At 60.7% G+C, this 12,442-nt stretch overlaps 1 protein-coding gene across 4 annotated transcripts in view; it reads right to left on the bottom strand.

Annotated features, from left to right (window-relative positions):
• MAD1L1 (mitotic arrest deficient 1 like 1) overlaps positions 1-12,442 on the bottom strand; it is a 321,549-nt gene that overhangs the window by 115,054 nt on the left and 194,053 nt on the right. The window contains exon 1 of one of the 4 annotated variants that reach the window (XM_032591539.1): positions 27-1,428. The exons of the other annotated variants lie outside the window; for them this stretch is intronic. Within the exon in view, the coding sequence (XP_032447430.1) occupies positions 27-50 (24 nt within the window). The 5' untranslated portion in view covers positions 51-1,428. Of the gene's footprint in view, positions 1-26; positions 1,429-12,442 lie in introns of those variants that run through there. 4 annotated transcript variants of the gene reach the window in all.

Raw genomic sequence — 12,442 nt, 5'->3', positions numbered from 1 at the left:
GTCCCTCGGGGCACCGCCTGGCTTACCACGTGGCTTCCCACGGCAGACATGGCTCTGCGCCCGGCCACCCGACGGCGGCCTCTGCGACTGCTGTGCGCCCGGTTCCTGGACCAGAGCAGGCACTCGGTAACCAGGCATGTGACAAGAGAGGGAGGCAGGTCGCAGTGGGCCGGGGCCGCGGGACCCCAGAACCGACCCCCAGCCTGCCCTCGGGCTCCTCAGGCACACCCAGGACGGTCTGTTCTGGTCCAGACATGGCTCTCAAGCCTCCGCTTTGGGAATATTCGTGCTCAGCCGGTTTTCTCGCCATCTCAGACCTTGGGGTGCTGAGTGCCCCCGACTTCTTGGCGTCCAGCCTAAGAGGGGCCGGGAGGGCCGGGGAGGGTGCAGGGCAGCCTTCACCTCTCACGGGGCTCTCCCGGGAGGTGTGGCCGAGGGGGCAGCGGGCACACCACAAGAACCCGGACTCGCCACCTCTCGCCACTCAGGTGGAGCTCGCCAAGGGGCGGGAGCCACACCAGACCCAGCCGTTGGGCGGACAGCCTCCCCGGAGGCCGACGGGTTGTTACTTTGAGAGACAACCGGAGTCAGCCAAAGAAAGAAAGAAGGTGTGAGCGGACAGGTGTCTCAAGCTCCGAGCCACCATGGGGAACCCTGAATGGGACAGTGACGGTGACAGTCGGGGAGCGCTGCCTCAGGGGCTGATGGGGTAGGGGTGCAGGGCAGACAGGAGTCTCCCCACCTTGGCAGGGCGTGGCCTGCATGCAGTCAGCCCCCACACGGCCTCTCCCTGTGGTGGCCTGTGCTGATGCCCCAAAGGGAGGCCACTCAACCTCCCCACGTGACTCTCCACGAAGGCCCAGAGGACAGGTGATTTCAGGGAGAGGCCTCCTGGTGCGCCCACCATAGTGTGGGCTGGGAATGACGTGGCCCGGGTGAGACTGACTGTGGCCCTGCCTCGCTACCCCCTGGGCCACGTGGCTGAAATGTCTGCCCCCGAACTGGGGCGACCGAGAGCTCCCGGGGCCGGGTCGGGGGGAGCAGAGTGTCTCCACGTTTTTGCCTTCCTAGCTCGAAGGGACAGTCTGCTGTGCTCTCTTCTCGAAAACGTCTTCTCCAGGTTGTTCCTGGAAAGGTCCTCCTGGGGCAGCTCATTTAGGAATTCTCAGGCCCGAGGCACCCGGTGTGTAGGAAGCCCTGATTCTCATCATCAAGGTCGCGAGTGACGCCACCACACAAGCGGGTGACCCCAATCCTGCTGAATGCAGATTAGAGAGCAGACATGAGCTGGAGCGGCCTCGGCGAGGTCCCCAGAAGAAAGGACGGTCGGGGTCTCCGCACACGGCTGCCCGGCACTGCCCGATGGGCTGAGGTCCCCCTGCACAGATCAGGCACTAAGCGACCACTCGGTGGCACCAGCACGTGGAACAAGGCCTGCTCACACCTGTGGACCAGCGGCGCCCCCCGTGTGTCCCACGTGTGGCGTGTCCCAAAGCCTCTCCTGCCCCTCCCCCAGGAGCACACACCCCCCTGACTGGCCAGGCGCGCCGCTCCTACCCGATGCCACCCACATGCTTATGCAGTAACCGGAGGTCCCTGTGTGTCTGTCCTCAGGCCACAGCCAAACAGGCCACCGGGCACACTGACCTCGCTGGACCCGAGGACTGTCCTGGAAAGGCGCAGAAGGGGCCTGAGTCCAGCCTGGGCTGATCCCTCGGTCTCCTTTCTCGTGTGTGTCGGGCTGCTGATGTCTTGGGCAGAGGAGGCGTGCACACTCACGGCGGCTACCTGCCCGCCCCACAGAGAAAGCCGGGCTTTGGAGCCGCAGGACAGGACACTTCCTGGAGACGTCACCGTCCGGGCCCCAGACCTGTCACAGGCCCGCTGCGCCTTGCTCTGGATGCTGTGAACCACGGGCAGCCTTCAGATCCGAGGTTCAGGTGCGGGACACAACGGGTACGCACCCCAGAGGCCTCCGGAAGGCACCCCGGTCACCCAGGCGCCACCCACGGCCAACGGGAGCCACCAGGCCGCGGGGCTCTGAGTCACGCCTCCACTGGCAAGTATGAACCGTCTCTTCCCCTACTTGTGTACTGATTTCTTGTTACAAAAACAGGAAGACGGGCTGCACGCTGTTTTGTGCTTCGGTTTCCCCACTTAGCTTATTTTGGGGATATTTCCGAACCAGCGCCACGAGAGCCCCTCCGTTCGTGTTTGTGGCTTCATGGAACTCTGCCACGCGGACGCCCCACCTCTTGCTGACACGTCTCCCACGGAAGAGGGTTTGGCCGCCTCCCACCTGACGGCATGAAGTCAGTGCCGAGCCAAGGCAGCTCTTGGCTCCCTGCGTGCAGGCGGATCCCCAGACGGTTCCTCCCCCGGCTGACCTACCGCCCCCTGGGAGGGCCCAGAGGTGCCCACGCCACATACCCCGAGGCACGACAGCCCCGCTGGTGTACGATTCCACGCTGTCACTCACCCGCTTCCGCGTCTGCTTCTGATTTCCAGCCACCGTCCTGACCACAAGAATTCCAGGGCGCCTTCTCTCTCCCTCCCTCCCTCCTCAACCATCAAAGCAAAACAAAAAAACCTTTTTAGAAAACACCGGGACCACATTAAAGCACAGACCGGAGAGAGAGCATCTGAGGACACGATCGCCCGCCCGGCCCCCGGGGGCGCGGTCAGCCTTGCACACTCCCTGCGGGCAGGCGTGCTGGGGGATCTCGTCCGGTTACCCTGATGTGCCGCTGCCGTTCTAAGTGCGCGCGTGTCCTTGTATCGTCTGACATGTTTTTGTATTTGCAGGACTTAACATCTCTGTTTAATTTTGTTCCCCACCCTCAGTGCGGTCAGGAGGCGGTCTCCGCGCAATCCCGTCAGCTGCACAAGCCAGGGCCTCCCTCCCTCCCAGCCGGACGGCTCGCACCTCCACGCTGGGAAGCCTGGACGCGTCTGGGGCTTGGCTGGAACTGGTGCTGGGATCTTCCTACTTACGGCATGTCGGTTTCTGGCTGAAATAGATGCGCTTTATTACGTTGAGAAATCATCCATATGTTCCTATTTTATGAAGACTGAACGTGGGGTTTCTGGCAAATGCCTTTTCGGCAACTATGGAGCACGTGTCCTAAAACCAAGCCAGCCGGCCGGTGAGGGGGAAACCGCGGGCGTGCCCCAGCGCACACGGCGGCACCGGCAGCCCGAGCCCCAGCACGCACACGTGACGCCCACACAACACAGTTGTCGCTCGCCCCCAAAGAGCTTCCCCTGTCCGTGCTCCGGTCGGGGTCCGTGTTCGGAAGGCCTAGCGGAATTTCCCCCAAAACTGCCTCAGCCCGTACGATTTCGGTCTCTTTTTGTTGGGGGAGGGCAGGAGCGGCTATTTTGTGACAACTTTGTAACTGTTTTCTTTAACGTTTCTATCCTATCGCTTCTGGAGTCAGTACTGATAGGTTGTGCTTTCCTAGAAAACAATTCATTCAGTTTTTTTAAATTGAGCTATGATTCAACTTACATTTATTCTTTTTAGATGGTTTTTTCCTTTCCTGTATTTTCCTTTACCAACGAGGTGAAGTTCATGCGCGGTCAAGGGCGTGAGCCCCACATGCCCGGCTCCGTGACCGTGGTGTGGGCACGCCTGTGGGATGCCAGCCACCCCAGCAAGACCGGAAGGGGGCCCCTGCATGCCCCTTCTGGCCAGAAACTGCACGATCATTCTTAGTCCTCATTTGGGTAGTGACGTGTCTATTAATTTTTTACCAGAACTGTGAATAATTCATACGTTTTACTGGTTTTATTTCCGAGCACGAGCATTTGGATTTATTCATTATTTCCGCCATTTTTCACTTTCTTACTAACTTCTGCTTTGATCTTTACAAATTCCTACTTTTTACTCTATTAGGGTTTATTTTGTTTTCCTTCTCTGAGTTCTTGAGCTGGGTCTTTAATCTGTCTATATTCATTCTTTCCTGTTCAATAATATAAATATTTAATCCACGAGTTTTCTTCTGAACTCCGCTCTGTTTCCCACGGGCCCTGAGAGGTGTTTTCTAGATTCCGCGTACGTCCGCATCTCACTGCTGCTTCGACCCAAGAATTGCTGGAGACGGAGGTTTTGGTTCTGTTTTTTTTTTGTTTGTTTGTTTCTATCGTTTTTTTGTCTGTTTGTTTAGGTCACCATTTCAAATTCCTCACCTCGTGATCTGGTAAGTGTGCTGGTTACATCTATTTGAACTTAGGAAGGGTTTCTGTATTATCAATATGTGGTGAATTTTGGTGAATGTTTCCTATGAGCACTTTATAGCAAGAGTGTCTTTAGTTTGGGGGGTAAGGGCTTTACATGAAACAGATTTTATCTTTCTATCGCTTATTCTTGACCCACTTGACAGACCAGGGATTACAAAGTAAAACAAATCCTCCTGCTGCTGGCGTCCTTGACAATTTCCTCCCAAATCTCTCCCCATTTTCGCTTTTTGAACATCGATGACGTATCTGTGGCCTATTCATCTCGTTTACTTTTTCGTGTGAAATTCTTGATACTTAGAGACGTCTGTACTTTTCGTTCTCGTGGTTGCTTTCGTAACTCTTGACACGACCCCTGCGCTTTTCGGTTTCCAACGGTTCCTATCCGCCTCCCGCAGAAGATTAACCGACGGTTACGTGCGTCCAGCTTACGGTTTACCTTTCCTCGGTTCCATGTGCCTTTGGCCGCGTGACGTTAACTTTAAATGTTTTAGTCTTCAGCCACGATGGGGTGAACACCACCGCCCTCCCGTCTTCTCCCTTCCCAAGAACTTCCACTAAATGGTGAACTGTGCGCCACCGGAACCCATGGCATCTGCCTGGTCCTGTCTCCTGACCTCCTTGCGCGTTTGGGTCTTCTGGCCCTATGGGTTCAGGTCTGGCCCTCAGGCCATCTAGCTCCAGTTTAACCTGAGCTCCGGGACCGGGGACGCCCCGCAGCAAAATGTTCACAGATGACTCTCCTCTGCTCAAGGTCAGGTTGTTCATTCTTCCCCTGAGAACTTTTTCTACCATCTGGGTTGCAACAAAACTTCTGCGTTTTACAAAATTGTGTGACGTTGCTTTTATTACTCACCAGGAAGGTGACTTTTGCTTTCACTGTGACTTTCACTGTGGAAAGGACAATCCTGACCAGGCGACTCTGTGTGGCCTCCACATACCTTCCGACTTTGCTCTGCTGGGGGTGGGGGGGGGGGAGCCACGGGCACTCCCCTGAGAGCAAACTCAAGCCCTTCCTCTCTGTCCCAGAGACAGACGCTCAGCCTTGTGGGCACTGACCGGCCCCTCCCGCCACGGCCGCTGCACCTGCTGCACCTGTCCCAGGGCGCAGACAACAGGTGCCCTGCCCCTCCCTGCGGCTGCCCCTCCAGCCCTTTCCCTGTGGCTGCAATTCTTGGCTCAGCCCCGCACGCCCCTGCTATTTCCACTGCTGAGGGCCGGCTCCCTCCCGTGAAGGGGCTTGGCTTTTAGCTGCAGTTCTGTTTGGCCCAAATTTAGGTTTGCCTTTTTTGGCTTTCATTCTTCTTGGTACTTTTGGACACCTTCCAGGAAGCAAGGAAGAAATGCTGACTTATGCTATAGTGTTCAAAGCAAAATAGGCCCTTTTAACTTGTAAGCTTGACTCATAACTGCTTCCCACTCGACCCCCTCCTGCCCGCTACAGCCCACACATGCCGAGGCCCCCGGAGCTGCCCGAGCCTGCCCTCCGAGCACCCGCACCTGCCAGCCCCCAGTCTAGGGCAGTGGCCGGCTCCCGAGACACACGACAGGGTCTGCAGCTCAGTCCCCACCGCCCCCCCCCCCCCGGACCCCGTCAGACCCACCTCAGAGGCCGCCCCCTCCAGCAGTCCTCCCAAACCGGGATTGGCCCCCCCCCCCATATTCAACCGTGTAATTCCAAGACTCGTATGTGTGACTGTTTTCCCGCCGGCCTGGGAACTCCTGAAGGTGCGTATACCTCCGCTCACCTCTTAACCCAATTCCCAGCTCAGACGCGGCACGCCGGGGACGGTCCAGGCCCGCAGGCAGGGGCACAAGAGCGTGTGGGTGACCAGTATGCCAGTCCACGCCTGGTGCTCCCCTGGCACGCGTGGCCGAGTGCCGTGCGGCCTCGGGGACAGCGTGCGGGCCAGGCCTCCGCCAGGACGCAGCTCCGGGCCGGAGAGCGGAGGCAGGGTGAACACACGGGAAAGCACGCCGTCCAGGGAGAACACAGTCCGGCATTTGCCCACCAGCACCCGATTTCAGAAAGTAAACAGATCGGTTATCAGTAAGAGGAAACCAGTCGGGCTCTGAAAGGGGTTGCCGGACGACGAACGTCAACGGCGCTCCCGTGGGCGTCTCGGGGAACAGCCCTCCACCTCCCGCCCGCCCGTGAGCCCGGCTGGCTCTAAGGCCACGGCCTCTCCGCCGGGGCCCCTCTGCCCCGTTCACGTGGGAGGGTGGTAAGAGGTGCTGGCACCAGCCGGGTCACACACAGGCTCAACCTCCATCTCCTCATCGGTCGAGTGGGGGCGATGCCTCCTGTTCTGGAGGTCTGAGCAGGAAGTGGGCCGCCCGAGAGGAAAATGCCCATCCGGGGGCCCAGCGCCCGCCACAGCCGAAGCCCCGTCCCGGCAGCACCCCAGGGCCCCACCCTTCCCCACCCTCAGGCCCGGCCCTGGCTCTCCCGGGGGCACAAGCGTTCATCCTTTGTCTTTCAGCCAACAGGCGAAGCCACGCTGCTCTGACCCGGGCCCGGAAGAAGGGGCAACTGGAGATGCGTTAACACTGCTGTCTGCAAACACCTGTTTCGTGCCTCACTGAGAAGAGTCTGCATTTGTAGCTTAAGACAAAGGAACACAGAGCTAACTGGACCGTATCTTCCAAGAGATTTGCCAAACGACAAAACCCCGAGGGCCGTTCCGGAGGGCCGTTCCGCGAGCCGCCCCGCACACGGGGCTTGGGAGGGAGGCGCCCCGGAGGGGATGTCTGCAGGTGCAGCACGTGGCTCTGAGCCACGCGCCCGCGATGAGGACGAGGCCCTGGGCCTGCCACCGCCCAAGGGAGCCCCTCCGCACAGGCCACGCTTCATCGCCACACCGGCCTCCCCCAGAGAGGCTCTTCTGCGTCTCCGACCTCTGAGGCCAACGCACACATTTACGTTCCTTCCTTTGGCTCTCCGTCCACATCAAGAGGCAGAATTAGCAGCAGGGCTGGCTGCAGACGACTCAAACGCCCAGGGAGCCCGGCCGCCGGCAGGCTGTGCTCACACCCTGGGACCGGCGGGCGCCCCTGGGGAAGCCCGATGTGCCCGTCTCGCAGCTACCGAGGGGCGCGGGTCAGCCATGCTCGGTCCACGGCCCCGAGGGTGCTGCTTCTGGTTCTGCGGGCGAGCACGCTGAGGCCAAGGAGGTAAATGTTCCTGGCATTTTCACAGCAAACCTGGAGCCCAAAGAGCATGGGGACCTGGAGGCGGCCCGCTGAGCACCGGGGTACCGAAGGTCCCACCGTCCCCAGCCCACAGACATAGCCTACGACTCACCCGGAAGCAAAGGACGGCACGTGGCAGGGCCTTCGTTCCCTCTACGCTCAAGCCACAGGCTGCGTGAGGAACACGTCGGCCTGCACAGAGCCCGCCTGTCTTAAATGCTTTATTTATTTTTGAGAGAGAAAGAGAGACAGAGTGCGAGCTGGGGAGGGGCAGAGAGAGAGGGAGACACAGAATCCGAAGCAGGGTCCAGACTCTGAGCCGTCCGCACAGAGCCCGACACGGGGCTCAAACTCATGAGCCATGAGATGACGACACGAGCCGAAGCCGGACGCTCAACCGGCTGAGGCACCCGGGCGCCCCAGAGCCCGCCTGTCTTTACGCAAGGCACCGGGGACACCAACATTCTCCAGGAGGAGGAGCGGGCCCGGCTGGAGGCCGGCCGACCTCTACCATCCTGCCTTTTCTTTCCTTTCTCCGCTTCACACCATGGACGTGTGCTGCTTACTCAAACAGCAAGGAAACACTAAAAATATCCGTTTATTGGCCCAGAGCCCAGGCCAGCATCCACCAAGAAGCAGCCTTCCCACTCGGGCCTTTGCTTTCGATAGCAAACCACAGCTCGTGGCCCACGTGCCCGCACATGCCCCACCCACAGGTCCTCACCCTCCTCGAGGCACAAAGGGCACGTTTACCAATCCCTCGGGCTCCCACCCCAGGAACAGTGAGTTCCGGAGAGACCGCACCCCCCAGGCCGCCACAGCACCTGCGGGCCCTCTCAGGGACCGGCGGCACTGAACTGTGCCCCCTGAACTACTGAGCGCGTTGAGGTGTCGCCACCGTCCCGCTCCGGGGTCCCGGCTTGCGTTCAGGCGGGGCTGGGCTCTCCGCCTCTTCACCAGCTGCAGGCCCTGAGCCCAAACCGCAGGGAGGGCGCCCGCTCAAGGCGCCACCAGCACAGTACTTACTGCGCGCCAGCAGACGCGTGCGGACGGCAGACAGCGGCGGGAAGCGCTGGAAGGCAGGGAAAGGCAGTCTCTGCAGCAGCAGGAAGTGCTGCCCTGGGGTCTGCGCTGGTCTGCCCGCAGCCAGGGCTGTGGGGGCCTGGGCTCCCGGGAAGCACCCGCCCACCGCCCAGGGGACCGGGCCTCCTCGGGGCCTCGTGCCCGTGTCAGGGCACCTCAGCAAAGGCCAGCAGAGCTCGGGGCCCAGTTACAGACACCTGGGAGCCAGGCCCTCACTCCAGCACGGATCAAGCCCAGGAACCGGGGCTCACACCTGCTTGAAGTGTCCCCTAAATGAGGCGTCAGAACATTCCTGGCGTAAAGGCCCAGCGGGCAGCACCCGGCAGTGCCACGGTGCACGGGCGGCCACGGGCCACAGGCACGCAGACAGGTACCTCCGCCTTGTGGTTAAGCACGTGTGCTTAGAGACCGCAGCGGGCTGCTCTCCTGCCCCTGACCTGGCCCGCCCCCACCCTGCTGACGAGGGAACAAACCAGCCGGGACAGAGGCCCAAGAGCTGAAGGGCGCACCGCCTGCGGGACACCTACCCGACAGCCCCACGGCCGGCCGGCCGCTCTCCCCACCGCCCGAGCGGGAGCGGGGGTGCTACTCGCCACCCCCAGAGTGAGAGGGCAGCTAGCTCTCCGGACCGCGTCCCCGGGTGGAGGCGGCCCAGCCCAGCGCGTCCAGCACCGAGCGAGGCCGGGTGGGGGTGGGGGGGCAGCTTCTCACTGGTGCCAGCCGGGTATGGCGGCTGGGGGTGCGGTAGCACGGCAGGCTGGGGCGCTTCCTGCCCACGAGAGGGGCCGGTGGCAACGGGCAGAAGTGCCAGTTTCCAACACGCGGCCGAGCCTGGGCAGCAGCCGAAGCGGCCGGCTGCGCTGGGAACCGGGACCCCCGCTCCCGACAAAGCACAGATGCGCGAGTCCTACGGGTTCTGTGGGAAGGCTACGCCTCGCTCTGTTCACGGCGCAAGCGCGCCACCTGAGAACCGGTGTCGCTGTGGTGCCGAGGCCCCGGAGCTCCAGCACAGCCCGCGGCGTGCTCCGCGCCCACCTCCACGCATGCGCACGCGGACGTGAGACACATTCTTCTGGGTTACGTTCCTCCAGTCTCCCCGTTACCGGATTCCCAGGCTGCCGGTGAGTGTCGGCGTTTCCGAGTGCGCGGGTGGGGAAGGGGCCGTACAATTCACCTGCTGTCAAGGGTGCTGCTGACAGTACAGTGACAGACCGGTGACCAGGTCGCGACAGGGAGCAAAACCTTCCAAAGATCAACAAACCAGCCGTGTGTCTACGTGTTCCGTCTCCGTAAAGCCCACGCCCCGTGGCAGGAGCGGCACCTGCCCTCGCACGGGGTGGGGGTGACTCCCAGGACCTGTGTCCGCAGGACCACCCCCACCCCCAGCAACCTCCGAGCCCCAGACGGCCGAGAAGCGACGACCCAAGAGAAGGCTCCTGTGGAAGGGGCGCCCTAACCGCCGCCGCCCCGTGGTGGGCCGGTCGTGGGATGACTCTGGGCCTGAACGTTAACCGAGTCCACACGGGTGGGAAGTTGCACCTGCTGAGAAACCACACCACTACCTTGGACGCAGCTGGACGCAGACACGCGCCGCCTGTCCACCCGGGTTCGAGGAGGGGAGCGCTCCGGGTGGGGGAGCGCCACGTGGCGGGAACAGCTCGCACGAAGTCACAGAGGCATCGAGGACACGGAGACGTGGGAGATCAACCACAAAGGTCCTAACGTCAGGGATCCCGCTCACTGAAGTCAGGAAGACAAGCACAAGCCGGAGCCACCCCGGACGGGACGTCCGCGTGGACCCCGCGCGGTCCGAACTCCACACCGGCAACTGGCCACCAGACCCCGTCAGAGTCAGGTGTGGGAAGAAGGGGAGAAGCAGGCAGGTCTGTGGTGTGGAGGAGAGAGGAGGACACGGGACAGGACACGGTCTCAGAAGGCCACACCACTTCTAAAAGCCACCGCTCCTCGTATGAGGAGCCTGCAGATGTTAGTGGAATATTTATAGAGACGTGAAAATCCCCTTACCAAGACGGAGGTGAATACAACAAAGGCCGCTAGCCCCCCAAAAGGGATCAGAACCTGCTACCTACCCAAGTTCCCAGAGACCAAGGCTCACGTCCCAAGACCTCCCAAGGGCAAATCCGCCCAGGCTGCCTCGGGTGCTCCCCGGCCCCCACCCTGGCAGAGACTGCGGGCCAGGTCCGTGGGCTGCTTAGCATCCGGCAGCCAGGATGAGACCTGGGGCCACAGTCAGGAGATCGAGGTCCCATCACCACAGCAACGGCAGCAGGGAAGACCCCCCGACCAGGCCTGGGCACAAAGCGTAAGTTGACCCCAGCCCCGAATGATCAGATGAAGGCCCCGGCGTGAAGCCACCCTTCAGAGCACAAACTGTGGTTTCTTGCATGTGTCCCCGCACATCTGTGTGTCATGGGAGGCTCTAAACCAAAAACACTCTCCCCGGCACCTTCTGGAAGAAATGCCCCGTGCTCTCAGGAGGCCAGGTGCACAACAGGATGGGGTGAACAGCTGGGCCACGGGACCCCGCGGCCAGGGCCGCCGCTGGGAAAGTGGAAGGCTGGGAAGCACGAGGCGGGCCCGGTGGCCATCCCGGCTCACCGTCTTCAGGGAGTCCGGGACACGGCACAGCCCGGGCAGGGGAGGCAGACCCAGGAGGGCGGGGAGACCGCGGCAGCCAGACTCCACACTGCAGGGAGTGTGCAGGGGGCCCCCACAAGCGCGCAGCAGAACCCTGACCGGCGTATACAGGAGAGGAAAGACCTCAGATCGAGGATTGAACCATCACGAGGGACAAGAGGGAATTACCTGTCCAGCTGGGCTCCAAAGCGCCTAACTCCCAGGGTAGCAGGCAGAGCACCCAGGGAGGCCAAGACCCAGAGCTGGAGATAATTAGCCCTAGAACAAGTGCTGCCCTGGGTCAGCCTGGAATGTCATCAAGGTGCCACCTGGCAGATCGGGCCATTTCTAAGGACCTTTGCCACGTTCCTGAACGAAGGAAGCTGGAAGGATCTTCACAAGAATCCACAGGCATCCAGCATCCACCCAACACAGGTGTTAGACTTGGCACAGAATGACTGTAAACAGTCAATATAACTGAACTCCATACTTTTATCAACGTTTATTTATTTTTGGGACAGAGAGAGACAGAGCATGAACGGGGGAGGGGCAGGGAGAGAGGGAGACACAGAATCGGAAGCAGGCTCCGGGCTCCGAGCCGTCAGCCCAGAGCCCGACGCGGGGCTCGAACTCCCGGACCGCGAGACCGTGACCCGGCTGAAGTCGGACGCTTAACCGACTGCGCCACCCAGGCGCCCCCAAACTTTTAAATGTAAGGTATAGACAAGGAGAGAAAAGGAAACCACAGGCAAACTTTTCGGGGTTGCAAACAGCAACATCTGAGCTAAAAATGCACGGGTCACTCCAGTGGAAGACTAGTCCAGGGAGCTTGGAGACACAGCAGCAGGAATGATTCAGAAGGAAAAGAGCACATGTGAGCCATGGGATAAGTCCCAGCACCCGAAATGTGGGTAACCGGACGCGGCCCAAAGGAGGCCTTTCCAAAGGACGAGGACAGGAAGTCCACAGAGCTAAAGAACGCAAGAAAGCCCAAGCACAAGGAACAAAGGAAGGTACCAGAAGGACACAGAGGCACGTCGTCATCAAACTCCTCCAAGCAGTGATCAGTGATCACGAAACCACCAGAAAAGCCAAGTTACACGAGGACCCCGGGGTTGGCGACAGGGGCCTGATGGAAACAAGGCGAGTCAGAGGCGAGTGGGGAAAACCTCCTTCAAGTCCTGAAAGGAACAAACATGGCCAGTGAGACAGGAAGTAAAAGAAACCGCCCACCTTTAGCTAGACCAAAAGGGGGAGCAGAGTCCCCGCTACTGACCTGAGGAAGTAAGGA

Source organism: Lynx canadensis, chromosome E3, assembly GCF_007474595.2.
Source record: "Lynx canadensis isolate LIC74 chromosome E3, mLynCan4.pri.v2, whole genome shotgun sequence".
Lineage (NCBI taxonomy): Eukaryota > Metazoa > Chordata > Mammalia > Carnivora > Felidae > Lynx > Lynx canadensis.
This window is presented reverse-complemented; position numbering and strand designations above follow the sequence as displayed.